Genomic DNA, 21,800 nt, shown 5'->3' with positions numbered 1-21,800 from the left:
TGAATCTCCCCATGAAAACTACTGCTGCTGGTGTAACATTCATTCTCGTCGCGGAGCAAGCACCCAGCTATCGGTTCGTGCCGCTTCTCGGTCCAGACATTTTCTTCACGCTCTGCTACCTTGTTCTTGTTGAGCGCGGTGTTATCCGGTCCAGTCTCCTCACAATATCATCTGAGTGCCGGTCCGCTGGAAAACCAAGAAGCAACGTGGCAGCCATTGCTGACACGAGTGATAACCTGGAAATGGATGTAAATGGACATTATTAATGTCGAAGGAAAGAACTACTTTCTTGACGACCATTGTACCCAGAGAAATAAAAGATAGAAGGTTATCGTATACAAGTGATGTTGCTTATCTCTGCAGCGTTTTGATGAGATTAGGCCGCTGCTATGTAGTACTTGTCTGCAGAGAATCTGAAGGCAATAATTACCGGACTGATCGCAATAATATGCTGAAATTCTCTCTTCTTCATGATTCTGCTTTGTTGCCTGTCTCTGTCGAATCACATTCGATTGCATTGATATCCTCTTGTCATGTAATATATATGCAGGCCATTTCTGTCAATCTCAGTGTATGAAAATGCTTCAATTTTCGATGTCTGTGTGTGACCGCCTCTCGCCACGCTTTCGTTAATGTCGATTCGCCGTCAGGCACCAGCTGATGATTTAGGTACATGAGCAAAACTTGCAGAACTTCATTGCAGGATCTGATCGGCTACAATAGCATCGCTTGTAAACAAAACCTTCAACGCATACCGATGCACACCTCTGTATAATTTCCGCCACGATCAACGAGCACTCAATAAATATGCAATCCAGCTAGCTCGCGCACTCTGCAACGGCTTACGTCTCAAGACGACAGATCCTGACAACTTGCCGCCAGATACAACAACACCCACTGGTTCGAGAGCGAGCGATATCAAAGGACAGTTGCACGATCTATCTTTGGAACCGTTGCCTGTCAGAGAATGGGATTATTGCAAGTGGATGCATACATGCATTATCTGTATACGCTTGTTTTAACACTGTAAAGTAGATGACCACCCGGCTATCGAGATATCGATCTCTTTGACTGGTACGCCATTCGTCTTTTGAATTACGCTGGCCGTGATATTCATTAATGATATTTATAGTGAACAAGACTGCACGCTCGGAAAGCATTTATCTTATTCCATCACAGTCATCTGATATAGGACGTAAGAAAGAATCAAAAGATAACGTTCCAATGTTGTTGTATATTAATTCATTCTTGCAGACGAGTCATTCTGTTCCTATCCCCTTTTCCTTTTCAAAGCATCGCCTTACGTCGTATCCGAAGTGGTCGCATGGTTTCAAAAAGCTTTTGATTGCACGGCATTGCCTTTACATATCCCAGGCACGAAGTTAGAATCCATGGTTGAATGGTGGTGCTCTCATTTATTCGATATGCCGGCAAGCGAATCACAGCGTGTCCAAATGGCCCACACTCAAACTTACCGTTATCAGAAACTGGGTCTGGTCTTCACTGTACCCCAAATCCAAACTATTTCTGATATTTGCATTGATATACGGACAGAGGATCTGATGAATGTTTATGGCATGTACGTTTCTTTTTTTTTTTCAAACTGACTTGGCATATACCCGATTAATGTAAAGATACTAACAACTGATGTTGATAGCGTGCGAGCAAGCAAATTAACCATGATGGAAGCGATTCACGAACATATTTACAACACCATGCGTTTAAAGCTATCATCTTTGGTATTGATCAGAATAGGACTGCCGGTCGTATTTGTGACTCATGAAGGAAAACTCAAGGTAAAATTAACAGTTTCGGACCGGCGTTGATCATCCATTAATTCTCAGTGTTTAGTTTATTCCAAACTCACCAAGGGAACATGTGCTCAAAGTCTTGGAGGATTTGTGCTCGCTGGCGAGTTAGGGAAAAAGAAAACTATATTTACATTACTCTTTAGCATGCAAGTACATGTATACCATTGCATCAAACCTTTAATAACATTCAACTCTACTTTCATGGACAAAGCGAAAGTTGAAAACCCTGCATTCGGCTAGAATTCTATAGCACCTAAAGGACGAGTATATCATCTTCTAGTTTGGAAGAGAATAAAAGCATAAGAAACCTCACAGAAAGTTGGCGAATCGAGTATTTTCCAGAATACAACAAAGATGGAAGCGGCAAATGAAGGGTGGGCAGAATATCATTAAATGTTTAGGGGTAAGGCATCGGACTCCACACTATCGAGCACCACCATCCTTAGCACTCTCGGAACTACTTTCCACTTCTTCCACACGAAATCAACCTGCGGTCATCATGGACGATGATTCAGGCATGCTTCATTCTACTTTTCTCACAGTTATCCAGTCCTCGAGGCTCACGACGCAATTTGCATAGCAGAAATATGTCGAGTCTGTCGCAGTGGCGCAACACCCGATCAACCTCTATTTCACCCGTGTAAATGCTCGGGTAGTATACGCTACGTACACCAAGACTGGTAAGTAGTGCAAGTCAAGGTTGCATACGGCACACGAGCAATTGATCATATATGCCTACTGTCGCCGTTTCTCGTCCGTTTATGCAGCTTGACCGAGTGGCTGTCGCATAGTCGCAAGCAGTAAGTCGATAGATTTGGCGTTCACCTGCATATAATACTGAACGGTGCCGTACTAGATACTGTGAGCTGTGCGAGCATCCTTTTTCATTCACACCAGGTAAACGAGAAAAACGCGCTGCAAGCTACAGTGAGCAGCCTTGTTGATTGGATGCGATGTATAGTCTACAGCGCAGACATGCCGGAAACGTTACCAGCAATGTTGTTTGTAAGACAATTACGGAAGCGTATAGTCAGTGGAATATGTATCGCAGCTCGGGCAACTCTCGTATCCATCGTGTGGCTCGTGATACTTCCGTACTTTACAGTGTGGACATGGCGGTTTTATTTTTGGAGTGCAGAGAATTTATCACAATATCTTGGTCGGCTCAGGCAGCCCAGCGCATTCCAGCAAGCTAGCAATATTTCAGCACCATCAATTATTGAACAGACACCCGTATACCCGGAGGCATCACCCGTATCATCCATTGCACTTGCATCGTCCACACTTGGCGAGACTCCATCTCCTACGCCTTTTTCCAATGCAGTCCTCAACAACGATACCATCAATGCAAACAGCTCACTCTTCTCCCTGTACTTTAAAATCCTGGCCAAGTCAGCATCAATATCCTCGCGGATAAGTCTAAAGTAAGTGCATGTTTTCCAAAGCTCGATAGCATGTACATTAAGACAATCCATAGGCAGCTCTTATCGGATTGCTTTGAAGGGCAAGTCATTACATGTATCGTCGCCATTGCACTTGTAGCAGCCTTTCTTTTACGTGAATGGATTATCCAGAATATACCCGCAGAGCTCGGGCTGGATGATCAAGAAGAAGGAGCGGCGAATTTACCGCCGAATCCAGAAAATGCGAACAACGAAGATGCTGCAATTGATCGTGACGACCGCATCGACGATACAGGACAGGAATGGATGCAGGCCGAAAATACTGGAATACATGACAATGCGGAAGATCAACAGAACGTATTTTCAGGACGAAACCAGGATGACTCGGAATGGACTTCGGAAGACGAGGAAAACGAGACCGGTGCAAATCTGAGGAGAGGAGAGCCACCCAACGCGCCGTTACTGGGTCGCAACAACAGAGCATTGCTTCCCGAGCCTACTTTAATCGAGAATGCTGCACAGAATCCACAGCCTTTGCCGCCGCCGCCGCAACTTGCCGCTTTGGAAAACGGTCCTGAAAACGAGAACGAGGAAGAAAATATCGGGGACGATCTCGATGGAGTCATGGAAGTCATAGGCATGCGGGGCGACATGTTACTTCTTGCATCAAATTCTGTGCTTTTCTGTCTTTTGGTTGCTCTTTGCCTAGGTGCTACGGTCTGGATGCCTTACATTATTGGTATCGTCTTTATTTTGGTAAGTCGTGGAAGGATTGAGTGAACCGATACGTTTTCGGGCTAACGATAGATTTTCTAGTCTCGACCGATTGAAATATTCCGGTTCCCTCTGGAAAAGACTGTTTCTTTGGTCGATGCAGCGCTGGACATGGTACTGAATATATGCTCGACTTATATTATCCCGCGGATTCGCATGTTGTATGATACATTCCTAGCCAGCTACGTTGCTGTCCCAGAGAACATGAAAAACGCACTTTCGACTTCTAGCCAGCAGAATCTTCGGACAGGAACCGATATTTTATCGCAGGCTGATCAGATACTTCAAGCCTATATTCGAAATATGCAACATATGTACATCCGCAAAATACAACCATTACAGCAACTTGCGCTGACGAGATACGAGCAGTTAGCATTTGGACGATCGGGTCTCGACCGATTTTTATGCATAATTATTGGATATATCGTGATCATCGTGATATCTTCTTGGTTCGTCTCGAGAGCGCGCACGGCCTACGCGACATTTGGAGGGACACTGAGGCAAGCAATTCGCCAACAAGGAATAATACTTAAAGTCGGCATGTTTGTAGCCATCGAGCTTTTCTTATTTCCGCTGGCCTGTGGTATACTGTTGGATTTCATCTCGCTGTCTTGTTTCCAGAGCACAACGGTCAATGATCGGCTCGAGTATTTTCAGTCGCATCCAGCCGCCAGTATCTTCATGCATTGGTTCTTTGGAACGGCCTTCATGTTTGTGTTCGCCGTGCTGGTCACGATATGCCGAGACATTGTCCGTCCTGGGGTGATGTGGTTTATACGCGATCCGAACGATCCACAATTCCATCCGATCAAGGAAATTGTGGAGAGACCTGCCCTTACGCAACTACAAAAAATCGGCGCAAGTGCCATCCTCTATGCTGTTGTGATCGTAGCTGGCATTGGAGGCATTACATGGTGTCTTAATCATTTGGCGGCGGATCTTCTACCATTGCGCTGGAATTTTCAGTAGGTCCAATGATACAAAACTGCTCTTTTCGTTCATCTGACTAGTTACTACATTTCTAGCTCGCCGTTATCTACGATACCGATTGACTTTTTGTTTGTCCACATTGCAATACCTACATTGGCAAACTATTTTAAACCAAGCAAAGTCATAAAACAGCTGGCGCTAGCTTGGATGAAATGTCTAAGCCGGAAACTTCGTCTTACTTCATACTTGTTTGGAGGCAGGCACAGCGAAGAAGAGTGTAGCTGCATCTACAAAAATTGGAGAATTCGGCTGTCCGCCATGTTTTCTAACCGACTCTGCGAAGGGGAGGATATGATAAACCAACAAGACGGTCAATTGGTCCGAGCTCCAAAGCACGACAGCGTTCCCTTCGTTCCGGGAAGGAGAATGCTCGTCCCCGTTGATCCAATCACCCACGAGATACTTGATCCGGAAGAACGGCGTCTCGGTCACCCTGCAACGAGCAACCCAGGAGACGACGTGACGAACACAACGATCGTGTATACACCACCGCACTTCAAACAGCGAGTCATCATTTTCCTGTTCCTCATGTGGATATCTTTCTCCTTAGTCGTCAGTGCAGCTCTAGCTGCCCCGGTTCTAGTCGGCCGAGCTATTTTCCGAGTTGTGTTCCGGTCGACGGTGCAAGTGCACGATATGTATTCGTTCCTAATTGGCGGTCTTACCTTATTACTTGCGGTGCACATGGCCATCCAATGTTACCGAATCACAAAGGACGTGTATTTCCAACCAGGTGTAACGGCCAAAATATCGAAATTGCGTATGCATCTGGCATCCATACTTGACTGGGTTCGTTCTAGGTATATATTTCTCTGTACAACATAATGTCTAATATCTCGGTAATAATAGATGGTTCGATTGGTATATGTGCTGGCAATGTTTGGTGTGGTTATGCCCCTACTGTACGGACTCACTGCAGAGCTTTACATGATCCTTCCGAACCGCAAACTCGGTGAAGACGCTCCAACGATTCAGCTTGCCCCAATTTGGGCGCAAGGTTGCGCCTTGATGAGCATTGCACACGGACTTGCACGCATAGCTCCAAACAACACGTGGCTGACAAGATTTAGTCCGGTAAATTACATATTTGGCGTCACAAACAAAACATAATTATTGTTTCAATGCAGGCTGACGTTGCTTGTATTACTTAGATACCTCTTGCGGAAATCCGCAACGCCAATCTGTGGCAAGTAACCACCCAACGTGTGCTGCCTATGCTATCCATCCTATTTGCAGCCATCTTCGTGCCGTTTGTTATTGCTGTTCTGAATATCCGTTGGCTAGGTAATTGTCTATGTCAAATGCTAACATCCTCTGAATCAATACTCACGAAATTCTCTTTTAGCTGTCAACAACCCCGGCCTTCAAATCAGGATATTCCAAACCGTATATCCTGCCTTTTCTACTGCAATGTCAGCGTTGCTCATGTTAAGATACAGTGCCAAAATCGGGCAAAGATGGGCCCAGTCTGTTCGAGAAGATAACTATTTGGTGGGCCGGTCACTGCACAACTATGAAGAGAACAGTCATTAAAATAAAGATACAACCATCCTCTCATATCTTGCAATTGGCAATCCCCAGATCACAAGTTGCATACCCAGAATGGAGCTGTCATCTTGCAGTTTTCTGTAATTTTTGACAGGTGAACAAGCTGATTTACGGTGTACGTTAAACCTCAATCATCTATAGAGAGAAGCTAATGATTTTACTTGCCTGTTATTTGGTATGGGATAGCAACTTCTACAATCAACTTGGAATCTGTAGAAGTCTTAGATTCATTGTTCAGCTAAGTGTAATTCCGAAATCTTGGATAACTGCAACCATTTTGCAATCTCCTTTTTCTGCTTTCTCTTTGCATCTATTCTACAAAACTACCAGACATTGAATATCGATTCGTCAATGCTAAATATGAAACAACTAAATCAGAAATAAACCAAGGATCAGTCTTGAATGTTCATGTCCCGGACGTCTAAATATAATTAGAATGTGGTTGCGATAGCATCTCTGTTAAGCCAGCTTTCAACCTGCTCTCTAAAAGTAGTAGATGCATCGTATCATAAAGTGCAAGGCCATATTTTTCAACTACATATGTTGTGTCATGTTATCCCAAGCAATTTAGGTTTATCCAAAATTAACTAATGGTTAATGACTATCCTTTAATGGAGCTTGCCATTGGTAAAAGCAATAAAAATAATGGGGCGACTGAGAAAAGTAAAGTCTGCTTTTTAGGATGCATGTCCGGACTGTGCGCTCAGGGTGCAGTGCAACGTTGCTGACAACGTCCCGACGCAGAACGGTAGAAAGCCCGCCCGACAAAAAGGGATAAAAGGCAAATTGCGAATTGATGCTTCGAGCAGGATTTTCATTAAAGTAATGTTTTCCTGAGAAAGCATGCAGTTCCAGACCGACCAGTGAGCGAGACAGCACGTCACCAAGCGCTCTGTTTTTCAGGGTGGAATCTGTTTGCAGAATCAAGAGAAAACTCATAAATGTCGTACAAGCTTAATTGAACCCGACGAGTATAAAACCAGCTTCTTGAGATTGTAAGATGAAAAATCTATTACTTTATTTCTTCCCCATACATCGGCCTGCCCGATCCCCTTTCCTTTCATTATAAATGAAGCAAGTTCACTTCCTGTTTGCCATTGTGATGGCAGCGTTCATGGCTACGCTTGTCAATGCCATGCCCCTCCCAGAATCTTTCACTGTCGCGCATCTTCAGAAGCGTTGCCACCATTACAACGACAACAGCGATAATAAGCACAAGTCCATTGCCGCTGCTGCTTCTGCATCCAAGTCTGCCGCCACCGCTGCTTCATCCTCCAAGGCCGCTGCTGCCGCCGCTTCGTCGTCCAAGGCTGCTGCTGCCGCTGCCGCATCTTCATCCAAGGCTGCCGCCGCTGCTGCTTCGTCGTCCAAGGCTGCTGCTGCCGCTGCCTCGTCCTCAAAGGCTGCCGCTGCTGCGTCTTCATCAAAGGCCGCTGCTGCTGCCGCTGCATCTTCGTCCAAAGCTGCTGCCGAGCGCGCCTCAAAGACCACGACTACAACGACCACTACGACGACACACACTCCCAAGCCCACCACAACGACGACCACTACCACTACCACTACGACCACAACCACGACCACGACCACGACCTCAAAGAAGGCTGAGCCGACTTCTGACTCTTCCAGTGGTAGCAGTGGAAGTTACGAATTCAGCGGCGATGGTACTTGGTACACTCCCGGTCTTGGTTCGTGCGGTATTACCAACAGTGCGGAAGACTACATTGCTGCAATGAACTATATCCAGATGGAGAACGGCGCTAACCCTAACAATAACCCCAACTGTGGCCGCCATGTCCAAATTAAGGGTCCCAACGGCACTGTCAAAGTCAAGATCACTGATACCGTAAGTGTAGTGCAACGTAACCCCAAAATAATTTCCTCATGATTAATACCTAAATTTATATATGATGCATACAGTGCCCTAGTTGCGAGAAAGGAAGCATTGTAAGTATTCGCTGAAATTGTGTGCATTAGAAAAAAAGATAAACTAACGTACACAATAATCTTTCAGGATCTCTCGCCTGCTGCGTTCATGGAGCTGGCATCCTTGGATACGGGCCGTATCGACATCGAATGGTATTGGGTTGATTAAAGTACTTTTATTTCTGACCACTGGTCATGCAAGATTTTGCTACAATACTTGTAATCTGCAATGTATTTCAGAATTGGTTGAGTGTATGTGTATATGCCACTTGCCAATAAAGAAGCATATCAGAGTAAAAGTTTACAACCGACTCAAAGAGATTGCAATGATTCGATTGGATGATCTTCCGTCGGATCCCAACAACCAATTCTTTCAAAGTATACGAGCATCCAATTGGGACGCATGCGTCCATTAGGTCGCAGGTACTTGTTTTCTATCCCTCCATGATTGCGAAGGTCCGGCACTACTTCATCTATCCCTCTTCCGATGAAATGGATCCTAGAGACCTTTAGGATTAAAGCAGCCGCTCAATGAATGCCTACATACCAAGCATTAAAAGATTCTTAAGAATCAGGCAGATTTCTGCGACATGCTGCAACCTATTACGCTCCTGGACAATCAATATGTGAGGTTGAAACTCAACGGCCGAACCAAACTCATTTCCTGAAGATCAATAACTTTCTCTGTAGTAGCTTATGAGATCTTTCAGGTTAGTGACCTTCAGACACTGACGGCGCACGGTAATCAAAGAGGGTTTCGTGCAGGATATTGGCAGGCTTTACAAAGCATCGACCTGACAAAATAGTTATCAATGACCGGACTTTGCTGCTGCTGACAGGATCGAACGACACAAGTTGGACTAAACTGCAGAAGGAATGTTCTTTTTTGTTTCGGTCTGCCGTGATACAGGACTTATTATTCTATTTCTTTTCGGCTGATGGTTACACATTTTATTTATACATTTGTAGACACGACTCGATGCATTTGTTGATAAAGGCTCGCTTGTAATTCATGTCGATTTGGAAAATATCTGACAGCTGATCGCGTACTTGCTTCTTGGTCAAATGCGAAAGCTCGGCCTCCTGCAAGATACGTTCGATTTCCCGCGCAATTTCTGATTCAGTAGGGAGCTGGATGTTGCCGACAGTGCTGAGATACTTTGAAGAAGCATAGTGTCTGGGAGATCGGAACACTTTTTCGTCGTCGGCATTCGAGTGCTCCCACATATCTCGCTCGTGCTCAGCCCACCGTTTTGTAGGGATGGAGTGCGGATCAAATTCGCCTTCTTCGGGGCCGACCGCTTTCTTTTGTCCGCGGTCGCCGAGTACAATGCGTGTGTTGCCCCATGAAAAGTCGTCAAAGTGCCAGAATGCGTAGAGAGGCACAAGGAACGAAAACACTGGGATGGCCAGAATATATACAATCATCCATCCGATGTGCTCCCACTATCAGTCCAGTGCAGCGGGTTAGTACATTGCAAAACATGGAAGGATGTATATATATATATATACTTGCCTTGCGCCGTAGAATGAAAATAATAGCTTGCAATCCGTACACGCCGGCAAGCGTAATTATAGAAATAAGCGGCACTTGGCTTGTGCTTGTACTGAGTTGGTACAGCAGATAGACAAGGTAGCACACCACGGCCGGCATCACCAATGTACTTAACAGATCAAGCATAACGACGAACCGCATTGAAAAACAGCAAAATCCACAAAGTTCCGGTAGGAACATGAGTTCTCCAAGGTTATGCACTGTTGAATTGATCCATCGTCGACGCTGAGACAAGAGAACGGGCCATCTATCGGGTGCATTTGTCATGCAGGCAACATCCGGTGTGAACTTTGTCTTGTATGTGGGGAAATGCTTGAGAATGAGTGTGGTTAGATACCGGTCTTCGCCGAGATGCAAAAGGTTCTTTTTATGCAGCGTGTCCACGTTGTTTTCTGCATAGTCGTTGATGACAGCGTGGGATACCAGAAGCGGCCTGTTGGTTGTTGAGCGGATGCGATACATGCAGAAACATCCAGGCAGACAAGTAACAGATCCAAACAGCGATTCAAATGCTTTTGAGAGGTAGTGCGAAATGTAATATTCGTATACTTGGATCATCGTCACCCAGGTATCCTTCTCGTTTGACAACATTGTTTCACCGCAGAGACCGATAATCTTTGGATCTTGGACAAAGCGGGCCACCATGTGGTTCAACGCATCAGGCATGACCTCCGTGTCCGCGTCGACCATGAGCACAAACTCGTAGAAACTAGGATGGACACCAATGACATTTTTCAGCTCGTGGTATATCACTAGCTCGAGCGGTGTCATGGGAGCGTCGTAGTGAACCTTGTTAAGGAACCGCATTAAGACCATCTGAGAGTCTCGCTTGCCACGGTTACCAGATTTTTGTCGCTCGTTGGGTGTGCCTACTTTGACAACCACAATGTAGGGGACTACGTGGCCCGCATGCTCGTATAGTCCAGAGTAAACCTTGGCCATGTTGTGCTGCTTTTGGCCCGGACCAAGCGAAAGGAACGAAACCGGTTCAGGATCAATGGAAGGGTCAACGCCGAGGATATCCAAGACAATGCGTGGAGTTGAGCGATCGTTGCCGCTGCCGACCACCATGCCATCTGCAACGAGGAAGAGCAGTTTGCGCTTATCGTCGTATTTCAATGCAGCCACGGAATCGATCGTCTTGCGCAAGGATTCCTCGCCTTCAGTGTAGCACGGCACTTGGCATACAATGAATTTATCAAACTCTTCATCCTGTGCTTTCGCCGGCACCAAACATAATGCAGCTAGGAACTTGAACAGGATCACGCTACACAGAAATGCAGTAATGATCAAGAGTAAATATTCCGAGAATAAGCATTTCAATGAACGACGATTATCCACTTTGCCAACAAAAAACAAGTTGCGCAAGCAAGTCAGCTGACGAGAGCGTTTGTCGGGATCCATGGGAAGAGCATCAAAGTGGGCAGTGACATCGGTGCCGGCTAGTTGTCGAAACAGTTCTGTGATAGAATTATCGATGAAATCCGCGCCTGCAGTGTCGTTGCTGGGAGGCATTGCCGGTTCGCCGCGAGGATGCAATTGGACGCCACCGAGCATGTAGGATGTCAAATCATACACGTTGCCGTGGAGCACTGCCCATCGACGTTCAGTACTGATACCGCCAAGCTGGACCGGGTTAAGTGCCTGATTTTTGATATCGTCCATATCGTAGCCCATGAATCCCAATCTGTAATTCCTCCGCAGCGACATCATTTGCTCAAAGTACCAGTCGGCTCGGTAGTCATCTTGAAAGTATCTAAAGTCGTGGTACTTGGCATTGGAATCAACGATATCGATGTGTGTCTCCAAGGTCAACTCTGGCGGAATTGGCGCATTGTTACCGTCGCACAGCGCCGATACTTGCACAGGGAAGAGTCCACTGACATCCTGACCAGCGTACTGGAACAGAGCACTGGATGGTATGACTTCGGGTGCCCAATGGCGCGGTGCAAACGAAGTCAGGTCGAATACTTCGCCGCGGATGGCAATGTATGCATTATCCTTGTTGTTTCTCGCTTGAAGCTCAGAGTGTGAGTAGAGATCCTCATGTGGACACAGCAGCTGTCCAAAGAAACAGATGAACCAGATCATGGCTGCACATAAAAGAAAAATCAATACGCATAGTGTGAATTTTTCACGCCATGCCATCCGGATGTCTGCTCGACGCATGCCACCAATGCAGCCAAGTACAAAGCCTGGAATCCACCAGGTCGATATCCAGGTCAGTGTGACCCAAAATGCACGCGCGGCCGTTGGACGCTGCTTTTTAGTTTTGACAGTTTTCTCCTTTGGGATCTTTATGGTATCATCGCTTGCAAGCTGGGAAGACGTGCGCACGGACGTCGTTGTGTCTGTGTAACAATGTGTTCGTCCGTGTTCGTCTGAAAATACGGATCCATCAATGACAGACGCGGCAACGTCGTATGGGCTCATTGGTGGATTGTTGTTATCATCGTTGTCTGTATATACAGCTTGATCAGTATGCAGACGCAATGCCATCTAAAACTATCTTACCAAATGCGATTCCACGCGCAGCGGAGCGAGCCTTTCGTTGCTCTTGCTTTTCTGCCGATCGTAATTGGTTTTCAAGTATTGTCCAAGCATTACTGTCAAGGTAAACCTGAAAGAAAGTGAAAAATAAAGTATATATGTCAATATTTAGGGTAAAATTCAGCTTAAATCTAGAAAGACTTACATGATCGTATCCAATCACCATCATACGAACATTCCAATTAAATACACCCATTAAAGCATGGCACTGATCGCTTGGAGAGACCTGACCGCCGTAGTCGCTGATACTCGTCTCTTCAATCAATTCCTTGTATCTTTCACAAAACTCATCGATGGATATGCGTACGAGATATTCATGTCTTGCACGCAGTGCCAAATCCACTAGTTGATACATTTGAACCTGACCAGCAAGCTTTTTTGCATCGCATGATTTTGGCAGATTGAGATCGTTTGGTCGTAAGCATACAACCCACCACAGCTGAGTTTCTTGCAAGGTGGTGATAAGCTCGTCAATAGCATCGGCGACCTGGCCAAATCGTGTCTGTATTTGTTGCTTCGGCGTGCTCTCCCGTTTATTCTTTTTGCGCATTGAAGGTGACCTGTGAGGTTTATATGACTGCTGCGCGGATACTATTGTGCCACATTTTGTCTGGGACTCGCTCACAACCTTTTGTGAAAAAAGCTGCTTAGCAAGCTCGTTCGTACAGTTATCGCTTTTGAACAGCGCGACATAGTCAGCGTTCAGGGTTTCTGCATTTTTGGACGCGATCTCTTGTACATTGTAGGCAACCGGTCCCGAAAAATGCTGGACGCAGAACGTGCCAGAGCGTTTGATCGTGAGTGCCGGATCCTGTTTGCATTCGCTCAGTTGCGCCTCTATCTGCTCAGCAGTCGTGCACGCTGCAAGTTTTGAGGTAATCTGTAATCCCGAAGCAAAGGAAAACGTTACTGGATCGCGATCAACAGGTTTCTCGGCGTAGACCCCGGCATTGTACTGGAATTGATGCGATAACATGAACTGCTGCAGTTTCTCGTTGGCAAAATGGACACAAAACTGGTCAAAGGACTGTGCAGAGCTAGTGCCTGGAAAGTCGAGAAGGCCTATGAAATTCTGGAAAGTTGATTTGCATAGTTTTCGGTTGATTGCTTCGACAATCCAACTGAACAAAAGAGTATATAGGGTCTGCGCTAATTGATCCCTTTGAACCCCTGCTTGTTCGGCTGTCAGGACGACCGTTGCCATTTCTCGCTGTACTAACTTGGTCTGGTATGTAAGCACGTTTTCGATATCTCTTGGCTCAACACCGAGTAGCTGAGCAATTGCTTCGAGCTCGTTCGGGTTCTTGACGATGACATCTTGCTGCCGCGTGCTAAACTGGATGTTTCCGATGCGCAGAATGGCTGTGAGAATGTTTACAAGCTCCTGCCACGTTGCTTTGCCTATTCCAAGCGCTTTCATATCTGACTTGAGATCCATCAAGTCCTGATCCTCGTCAGCGGCGGTACGTGCAGCAGCTTCTCTATTGTATAGAAAAGGCGATGTTTGCTGCTGCTGTGCTATTTTGTAAAGTACATTGTAATTCGTCTCTTCAGAGGCTTGCGGTTGAGTAACACGGGATCGATCGAGAGTATAGTCGAGAAATTTAGCACCAATCATTCGACCTCTTTCGTTGAACTGCAACTCGACAAAGCTGCCGAATCTGGATGCATTCGTGTTGGCCGTTGCTCTGCAATTTCCAAACAGCTCGAGAACTCGGTAGGCACGCTGCACAAGATCCTGCACGCGCTCTATCTTTTTGTTATTGCTGCTGCTTAACGTCATTAAATGTAACAAAGCCGCCTGCCGCATTTGCGTCTTGCCACTAGCAGTAGCACCCCTGAGGAGTTATTGCAGATTGATATTTTCGATAAATACTCGTGATAAATAATTTAGTCTGTTGAAGCTTACCTGAAAACAATAGATTGATCATTACCCGTTCGTCGTAGATGAAAATACGCCTGGTTTACATGCTGGAAGATATGCGGATCAAGCTGCTGCGGGGACCTGTGTATAGCAGTTGATGTTTCTTTGTATTCAGATAGATAGCGTTCAGAGAGCTCCTGCTGTGAATCGGAAACGTCTTGATAAGGGTTGATGTATACAAGCGTCGAATTACGTATACGTGTATAAATTTTGTTCTCCAGAAATCGAGATCGAAGTGTGCTGACTATCGCTTCCTCTGTCAAGTTGCATATTTCTGTCAAATCATTGCAAGTATTATTCATGGTCACAGAAATTAATAAGGAATGATTATAAGAAGCCTAAAAGGCAGTGTAAAGGTGGGGGTTGGGCAGGATTTATTAGAAGAAAAAGAAAGAGAGAAAGAAAGAGAGAAAATAGAAGGAAGGGAAAGCTTGCTTGTTAACTGCTGCTGCAAAACGAAATAAGATGCCCCTTTACCAACCCCTCCTCCCCGAGGTCTCTTCCCCTCCTGTTCGCAGCCTGTCGCCTTTCTTTACAAAGATGAGTTTTGGCGCCCCCTTATTTTCCCGCTTTGTGCCCCTTTGAAGCGGAACGTGTTCCTTTACTACGACCAGTGTTTGGACATACTGGTCGATCCATATCAATAATGCTTCCTATAAATATACATACAGCTGGACCTTTCCGAATCAATAACCAGTGTTTGTGCCCATAACAGATCACCAACGCACGTACTGCTTTGCGTCTCGCGCATTTTGCAATAACAACAATGAACTGATCAGCCACAGGATTTAAATATCCATTTTTCCTACAATAGATTCTTTGTAACGATAATGCGTCGATCATAGCTATTTGCCTTTACATATAGCAGCATACTATGCCGCTTTGACAGCGATCGTGCTATTCGTTGAGCAAAAAGTAGCCTTGACTCCGAATTCTTATCTCATTTTCGGGCAGCATGTGATGGAAAAAGAGCGGGGACCAGTTTTTCCCACAAAGACTGTTTTCGCAGGCGTTAAAGTTTTTCGTGTTTGACGTCTCCATGCAATCGTCCTCGCCGCCTGCGCTGCAGCAATCAGCAACCGTGAAGTCCCAGACTGAGACTTTGAAGCAGGCACAGAATCTGGACTATGTCGTGCGATCAGGTATAGCCGGAGGTGTTGCCGGTTGCTTGGTAAGCTATATTAGCATTGCGTTCACTTGCATTGCGCACCGTTGAACTAACCATTTTCCCAGGCCAAAACTGTCATTGCTCCCTTGGATCGTGTAAAGATCCTTTTTCAGGCGCGGAATCCCGTATTCGATAAATATGCCGGTAAAGTACTCGAACGCCAGAAACCTCTATGCAGCGACGTCGCTCACCCTTGCCCGCGTATACAGGCACATTTTCTGGTGTTTTCAAGGCAGGAAGAGACATTGTAAAACATACTGGCCTACTTGGACTTTTCCAGGGCCACTCTGCGACCTTAATCCGTATATTTCCTTACGCTGCGATCAAGTTTGTTGCTTACGAACAATACCGGGCGGTATGTTTCATTCTTTTCGATAGTCAAGACAGTTCACTCACACAATTGCATTAGATTCTGATGCCTACGAAGCAAGGAGAGTCAGCTGCTCGTCAGTTTGCAGCGGGTTCGTTAGCAGGTGTAACGTCCGTCATGTTTACATATCCTTTGGATCTGCTGCGAGTACGGATGGCATACGAGGTACAACAGGAAGGAAAAGGCAGACCAAGACTGTGGACGACATTTAAGCAAGTTTACAACGAACCTGCCGCTGGCCGGCAATGGGGAGTGAATTGGAGCTACTTGAACTTTTACCGTGGTTTCTTACCGACGGTGGCTGGAATGGTTCCTTACGCAGGTGTTTCCTTTTGGACGTATCATCTGGTAACCCGTTATTGTCGATACAACCCTGCAGTGACGCAATGGACACGGAAGCCGCTGGATTTTGATCCGAATGCAAAGGAGCTGACGCCTGCTCAGCGACGCTTCGCAAAGAAACCGCCGTTGAAGACATGGGCTGAATTAGCTTGTGGAGGAATCGCAGGATTGGTAGCTCAAACAAGCAGCTACCCCTTGGAGGTATTTATAGGAACAGCATATGTTTAGTTTATCCTCATCTTTAAGACTTGTATTCTTTTGTTTGTTTCAGGTCATTCGTCGGCGTATGCAAGTTGGAGGTTTGTTAAGCCCTGAGAAGTTTGTCAGTTTTGCGGAGACTGCCAAGGATATATATCGAACCAAAGGTTTCAAGGGATTTTACGTTGGTCTAAGCATTGGCTACTTGAAGGTGGCGCCAATGGGCGCTGTGAGCTTTGCCGTGTACGACCGCATGAAACGCATTTTGGACATAGACTAGGTGACAAGAAGCATCACCATAGACTTGTACACTCATTTATACCCATTAACCGCTTCCAATGTGTATACACTCTCTACTCGCCGCGTGTATGTTTCTATTCTTTTATTGCAATGTACAATAGCCACTCTTTTTTTACATTCGATGACTGGTTCCTTTTCTGCTCATGCGCTGCATGTTCAAATACCCGCCCGATTACAGCTTGCCAAAGACGGCGTTTGAAATGAACCTGAAGCACACTTGCTTGAAAAACGATCCCTTGTTCCCCTTGCTTTTTGCTTGCTTTCCCTTTCAGACCAAACTAGCCTTTCGTACCTTTTGTAAGCAGCCACCACGCCTGGTTGCGTGTGGGTCAAAGAGAACGTAATCCCACCAAATAGCATGCTCCAGCGACTGTTCCGGACAAAGTCCGCTTTTAAAGATTACGACGACAACCATACAAAATCGTTACTGGAACCTGAATCGTTCGTATATTTGACGCATGGGTCAAGTAGTAATGTACCTTACAATGCTGTTTCAGATGGTCACCCGCATCCCTTGGAGAAGACCAGCTTCGGATCTTGATCTGCCAGGATGTTGGCGATACTTACAAATCCGTTCTGTATGATTCCAGTCAGGACGTGTCTTTGTCACCTGTCCGAGGTGCAGCTCGGGGCGAATTGGCGCGTTCGTGGAACGGAAGCCAGGGTTTTTACACGAGACCCAACGGCGGGCGAGCTATGGATCGGAGAAATGATGGACGAACGCCTATTGTTGCCAACCGACCCATGTCTCATCATGAGTATCACAGCTCCTTTCAGCATTCGACGCAACGTCAGGTACAACTGACATGGAACAAGTTGAAAAGCGCTCGATGGTTCTGATTATTCTTAATCAGGCAAGTCGCCGACAGGATCTCCTTGGCGACATGATATTTGGCACAGCGCCTCTGGCATATAAGGGGATGAACACTAAAGTGCACTGCAAACGTGACAAGGAGCCTCAGATTGTGCTTTCTAAAGTGTTTACAATCAATCCGCGTGATACGGACGCTACCCGAAGAACTTCATTTTCATCGGTGAATAGTGATTGGTCCACCGCCTCTTCGCCTGTTGGGGCACCATATGCGAACGAGCACACCCGCCGCTCAGCATCCAGCTTATCCGTGCAACTGGATGATAATGTATCGGAACTGTCAAGTGACGATGAGAGGTGTCGCCAATCTCCTTATCAGGCATCGCCACCCACTTACCATCCATTGCGGTCCAAAAGATCATGCCGGTTCAGCCAAACAAGCATAGAAAATGGGTTCTTCCGACCAATGCCTCTTCCCACCACCCCGCTCTTCACCGAGCCTGGTAGCTTGGATAGCGCTAGCACAACGACGGTAATAAATTGCAATGTTTTTGAGCTTTGCCACGTTGGTGTTTATTGCTAACTTTGTGAGCAATGCATAGTCAATACGAAGCTACTCCAGGAACACGAAATATGCGCTTGCGATCATCATCACCGTCGATGAGAAAGATCAAACGCTATTTGATTTTATATTCTCACATTTTCAACTCATTGAAAACCATCTACATCATTTGCAATCCATACTATCACAAACTCTCTCGAATCATTTCCGGGGAAGCTCATCAATCACATCATTGCATCATCAGGCACGTAAAAGAAGGATAGAAAAGCGATCACAGCACTCGTCTCTTAACGCGAACTCCATCTAGTCCCGACGATCTAGGGGCTTTCCGTCATACAGTTTGTTTCAATATGATTCGACTCTTCTGGATGGTATATCTGATTTCAAGCGAGCATTTTATGACCTATATAGAGTGCCTCGGATTCAGGTGAGATATACCAAATGCTTGCACGTAGGGATAGATTGTTGTGCTCACGATCTAATATGCAGAGGCCCTTGTGGTTGAACATGTGCACGTTTCCTCAGCGCAAAGCGGAATACGCGCAAGCACTTGTACGCGAGCTTATTTCGCTTATTGATGAATTCGACAACAAAGCCCACCACTTTATCGTTTCAACGTGTATAACTGCGGTTTTAATGTACCATTTATCTTGGGTACATACTGTGGCACCTCCAGAAGAGGATATGGTTAGAATACTTTACTGAAATTTTCTTTATCTGTGTCACAACGTATCGCTCACCATCGGTCTCCATAGACGACACTGTATCAACACGGCAATTATGACCCGCTTTGGGCTCAGCTGAGGTTTGACAAGGTCATATGATGTCAGAAACAGGGACATGAATGAATTAACCTCCAATGTGTCATTTTAATTTGGCAAGTGATCTATACGGATATGTCGGTACTTGTGCCCGAGTCACAAGAACAATCGTCGTCGGTGAACGCCCATCCCTCGTTCGTCGCATCCTGTTTGTGTTGACTTATCTGATACGGTGCAACGAAGTCTACGAAAACATCGAAACCGTCGCAGGACCAGTTATGCCTGGAAATATATTTGCGAAAGAACGCGCTGTAGAAGATATTTTTGTCACTAGATTAGAGGATAGAATTGCAAGGCAGCTTATGGGATCTGCGACAGACGTTGAATCAATCGCCATACCGAAAACGCAGCAGCAAAGTACCGACGAATATCAACCATCCGAGAGTCCCGAATCGCTGGCTGACAGGTCTACATCGACGTCATCCAGTAGCACACCGAACATGACTCCTGGTGGACAGTGGTCAGCAGATGATGCCATGCACGAGCGGGTTGAACAAGCAGATGAAGCAACGGCAGCGGCAGCTTCGGCTATGCTTCTCCCTGAAACACACGGTGATCTTAACATTAAGATACCCTCGGACGCTTATCCGGTTCCAATGTTAAAGTAAGCTTATATTATTCACTGATATGCATGTTATGTAATCTAACCTGACCTTAGGTCAACGGTGTGTCGCATGACTCCAGACATATCACGACTAAGCAACGACGAGAGTGAGCCTGTAGAACCAGCACACAAGTTGTACGCGAAGTCTTATGGCAGATCACTGATGGCCACGTACTGTGACACTTACAAATCAGACTTTGTACTCATGGGAGCGCCAAATACCCTCTTTATCAATCAGCTAAAGAGTGACCTGGAAAAAATGTTGCACCAATTTGCTCTCTCGGATTCTGTCAATATAGCCACCGGTCTTATCATTGATACCAATATAAGGTTAGTGGTGGAGGGCATTTTATAAAATATATACACTTCTTCGAGCTGACTGATGACCTTTTTGTATAGCCGCTGCTACGCTTTGCATCAGTATTTTCCGCTGGGAGACAACGAAGATGGAGATCTTCATGAATCCAGTAAACTGGAGGAACAAGATGTAAAAATGTCCAGCATGGTTCGAAAGTTGTTGATGGATATGAAGAAGCAAAACGAAGACGGAGCAGACGCAGATAAAGTAAGATGGAGATACTGCTACCGAAAAATATCCATGTTTCATTCATTGACCAGATGTTTAGCTCCTCGAGACATTTGAGGATGGACTGCAACTTGTATACCTCAAGAGCCTTATTTTACATGAAAGGCTCTATCTGGATGACCCCGAACTGCTGTTTAAGCAGATGGAGTAAGTTTTTGAATATTGCATTGGATTACATATATATGTATACTGACCATACGTAGGATCGACGAAAGCGATGTTCCACTTTTAGCGCATGTATGCAGTTGCTACAACCGTAAACCGCCAGAGGTCGTAATGGATTTGGTTCTTGGATTGAAACGTTGAAAAACTCTCTCGCCTTGTTTCCTTTTTTGACTTGTTCTTTTTTGTTTTACTTTCTCTTTACACTTCTATTGTAAATACTTTGTATGTATTCTTCCTGTCTTGAACATATAAAATATCCCCCCTATTGTGTATCAAGATCGACGTGGGTATTATTGCACAAGTTGGCATTCGTGCCGTCGTCGGACATACAGGCTGTCTTCCACAAGATCAAATGCTTCGAAATATAGGTGGTTGTTGGCCGTGAGCACGATGAACACGCGTGGAACATGGATCCGTGAGGCAGCTTGACCGATGATCATTGCGATAGACCTTGATATATCGGATAATTCTTTATCGACCATGCTTGCTGCACTAGCAAGCTCCATTAACGCTGTCGTCCCTTATAAACGGAGAGTCGGTGACGCGCAAGCTTGGGAATTCGCTTTGCAGTTTCTAATAATCCGCGGTCATTCCCCTTCGTGGCAGTGTTCTAGTGTTAGTCACTGCTTCTAAGGAGCACCGGTTGTTGACATCCATAAAAGAAGCTTTGAGTAAAATATACTGCCGATATCCGCTCTGGTCTTTCCAGTTCTGATAAAATGTGATATCCACAGGATCTCAAAGGGAAGCCTTTAAACCAATTCCCAACCCAACGTGAAGAACCGGGAATCCGCATAATGCGAAAGCGCCGAGATATACGCCGCATTTCAGGGACGGCCGAGCGCCAGATAGTTGCTAGATATAAATTTACCCTTATAACTCTTTGAATACTTGTCCCTTCCGCTGTCTTCATGGGTATGCTGATTTTCAGCAGAGTTGTTACTAGCTATACCAATATCTACAATCATTCAGTATGTGCACGTCAGCGATAGGATCATAGATGCGTTACCTGCTGGAGTTGAGCAGAGAATTGCTCCTAGCTCGTCAGGAAGCTTTTCTTCCACATTTCCCAACTCTTCGACCACATTTAAGATGTCGCGATTGTTGGGATCCAAAGCGGACACTGTATCATCGTCGTCGCAAATGTTTGCCATATTTTGCTCATTTGGTTGCGATCGTTCACCTGAGCTGATTAATTTTCCAAGCGCTGCTTCTTTGTCGGCGACTGTTCGATTTTCTTCAGCAAAACGTGTAGTAACATTGCCGAGTTGTAAGGAGTCGAAACGCGTTTGGTTTGACCTTTCCACATTCGACGCGGCTGGCGGGGTTGGAGTTCATTGCCCTCGACTGGCCTTGAAAATTTGAAAGGCTTCTTTCCTCCTGCGCGAATACGAC

General features: G+C 45.7%; 8 protein-coding genes across 8 annotated transcripts; 6 read left to right on the top strand and 2 right to left on the bottom strand.

Moving 5' to 3' along the window:
- Positions 1–11: 11 nt before the first annotated feature.
- VTP01DRAFT_4301 (uncharacterized protein) lies at positions 12–266 on the top strand (the record flags this gene model as incomplete). Its single annotated transcript, XM_069382969.1, has 1 exon — positions 12–266. The coding sequence occupies one exon, from the start codon at positions 12–14 to the stop codon at positions 264–266; it is 255 nt and encodes an 84-aa protein (XP_069243716.1).
- A 366-nt stretch (positions 267–632) lies between these two features.
- VTP01DRAFT_4300 (uncharacterized protein) lies at positions 633–1,920 on the top strand (the record flags this gene model as incomplete). Its single annotated transcript, XM_069382968.1, has 7 exons — positions 633–669; positions 724–978; positions 1,036–1,074; positions 1,133–1,195; positions 1,255–1,579; positions 1,658–1,796; positions 1,852–1,920. The coding sequence occupies 7 exons, from the start codon at positions 633–635 to the stop codon at positions 1,918–1,920; spliced, it is 927 nt and encodes a 308-aa protein (XP_069243715.1).
- Positions 1,921–2,310: 390 nt separating this feature from the next.
- On the top strand, positions 2,311–6,511 carry VTP01DRAFT_4299 (uncharacterized protein; the record flags this gene model as incomplete). Its single annotated transcript, XM_069382965.1, has 11 exons — positions 2,311–2,326; positions 2,395–2,491; positions 2,579–2,611; positions 2,668–2,708; positions 2,773–3,235; positions 3,289–3,970; positions 4,031–4,953; positions 5,014–5,767; positions 5,828–6,052; positions 6,130–6,262; positions 6,324–6,511. The coding sequence occupies 11 exons, from the start codon at positions 2,311–2,313 to the stop codon at positions 6,509–6,511; spliced, it is 3,555 nt and encodes a 1,184-aa protein (XP_069243714.1).
- Positions 6,512–7,595: 1,084 nt separating this feature from the next.
- VTP01DRAFT_4298 (uncharacterized protein) lies at positions 7,596–8,618 on the top strand (the record flags this gene model as incomplete). The annotated part of the gene is made up of 3 exons (XM_069382964.1): positions 7,596–8,369; positions 8,444–8,470; positions 8,538–8,618. The coding sequence occupies 3 exons, from the start codon at positions 7,596–7,598 to the stop codon at positions 8,616–8,618; spliced, it is 882 nt and encodes a 293-aa protein (XP_069243713.1).
- A 542-nt stretch (positions 8,619–9,160) lies between these two features.
- Positions 9,161–14,780, bottom strand: VTP01DRAFT_4297 (uncharacterized protein; the record flags this gene model as incomplete). The annotated part of the gene is made up of 6 exons (XM_069382963.1): positions 9,161–9,243; positions 9,421–9,895; positions 9,966–12,463; positions 12,519–12,624; positions 12,700–14,392; positions 14,464–14,780. The coding sequence occupies 6 exons, from the start codon at positions 14,778–14,780 to the stop codon at positions 9,161–9,163; spliced, it is 5,172 nt and encodes a 1,723-aa protein (XP_069243712.1).
- A 737-nt stretch (positions 14,781–15,517) lies between these two features.
- VTP01DRAFT_4296 (uncharacterized protein) lies at positions 15,518–16,836 on the top strand (the record flags this gene model as incomplete). Its single annotated transcript, XM_069382962.1, has 5 exons — positions 15,518–15,649; positions 15,712–15,790; positions 15,856–16,001; positions 16,056–16,559; positions 16,630–16,836. 5 exons carry the CDS (start codon positions 15,518–15,520, stop codon positions 16,834–16,836), a joined length of 1,068 nt encoding a protein of 355 aa, XP_069243711.1.
- A 378-nt stretch (positions 16,837–17,214) lies between these two features.
- On the top strand, positions 17,215–20,546 carry VTP01DRAFT_4295 (uncharacterized protein; the record flags this gene model as incomplete). Its single annotated transcript, XM_069382961.1, has 12 exons — positions 17,215–17,297; positions 17,354–17,651; positions 17,711–18,199; positions 18,270–18,473; positions 18,537–18,656; positions 18,719–18,916; positions 18,985–19,034; positions 19,112–19,654; positions 19,709–19,984; positions 20,054–20,219; positions 20,281–20,387; positions 20,444–20,546. The coding sequence occupies 12 exons, from the start codon at positions 17,215–17,217 to the stop codon at positions 20,544–20,546; spliced, it is 2,637 nt and encodes an 878-aa protein (XP_069243710.1).
- A 149-nt stretch (positions 20,547–20,695) lies between these two features.
- Positions 20,696–21,714, bottom strand: VTP01DRAFT_4294 (uncharacterized protein; the record flags this gene model as incomplete). The annotated part of the gene is made up of 4 exons (XM_069382960.1): positions 20,696–20,892; positions 21,277–21,363; positions 21,415–21,630; positions 21,705–21,714. 4 exons carry the CDS (start codon positions 21,712–21,714, stop codon positions 20,696–20,698), a joined length of 510 nt encoding a protein of 169 aa, XP_069243709.1.
- Positions 21,715–21,800: the final 86 nt, after the last annotated feature.

The sequence above is a fragment of the Rhizomucor pusillus genome, assembly GCF_041956525.1.
Source record: "Rhizomucor pusillus strain CBS 183.67 unplaced genomic scaffold VTP01scaffold_2, whole genome shotgun sequence".
In the NCBI taxonomy this organism is placed as follows: Eukaryota; Fungi; Mucoromycota; class Mucoromycetes; order Mucorales; family Lichtheimiaceae; genus Rhizomucor; species Rhizomucor pusillus.
Note: the sequence above shows the minus strand (reverse complement) of the source record. Positions and strands in the feature narration are given on the sequence as shown.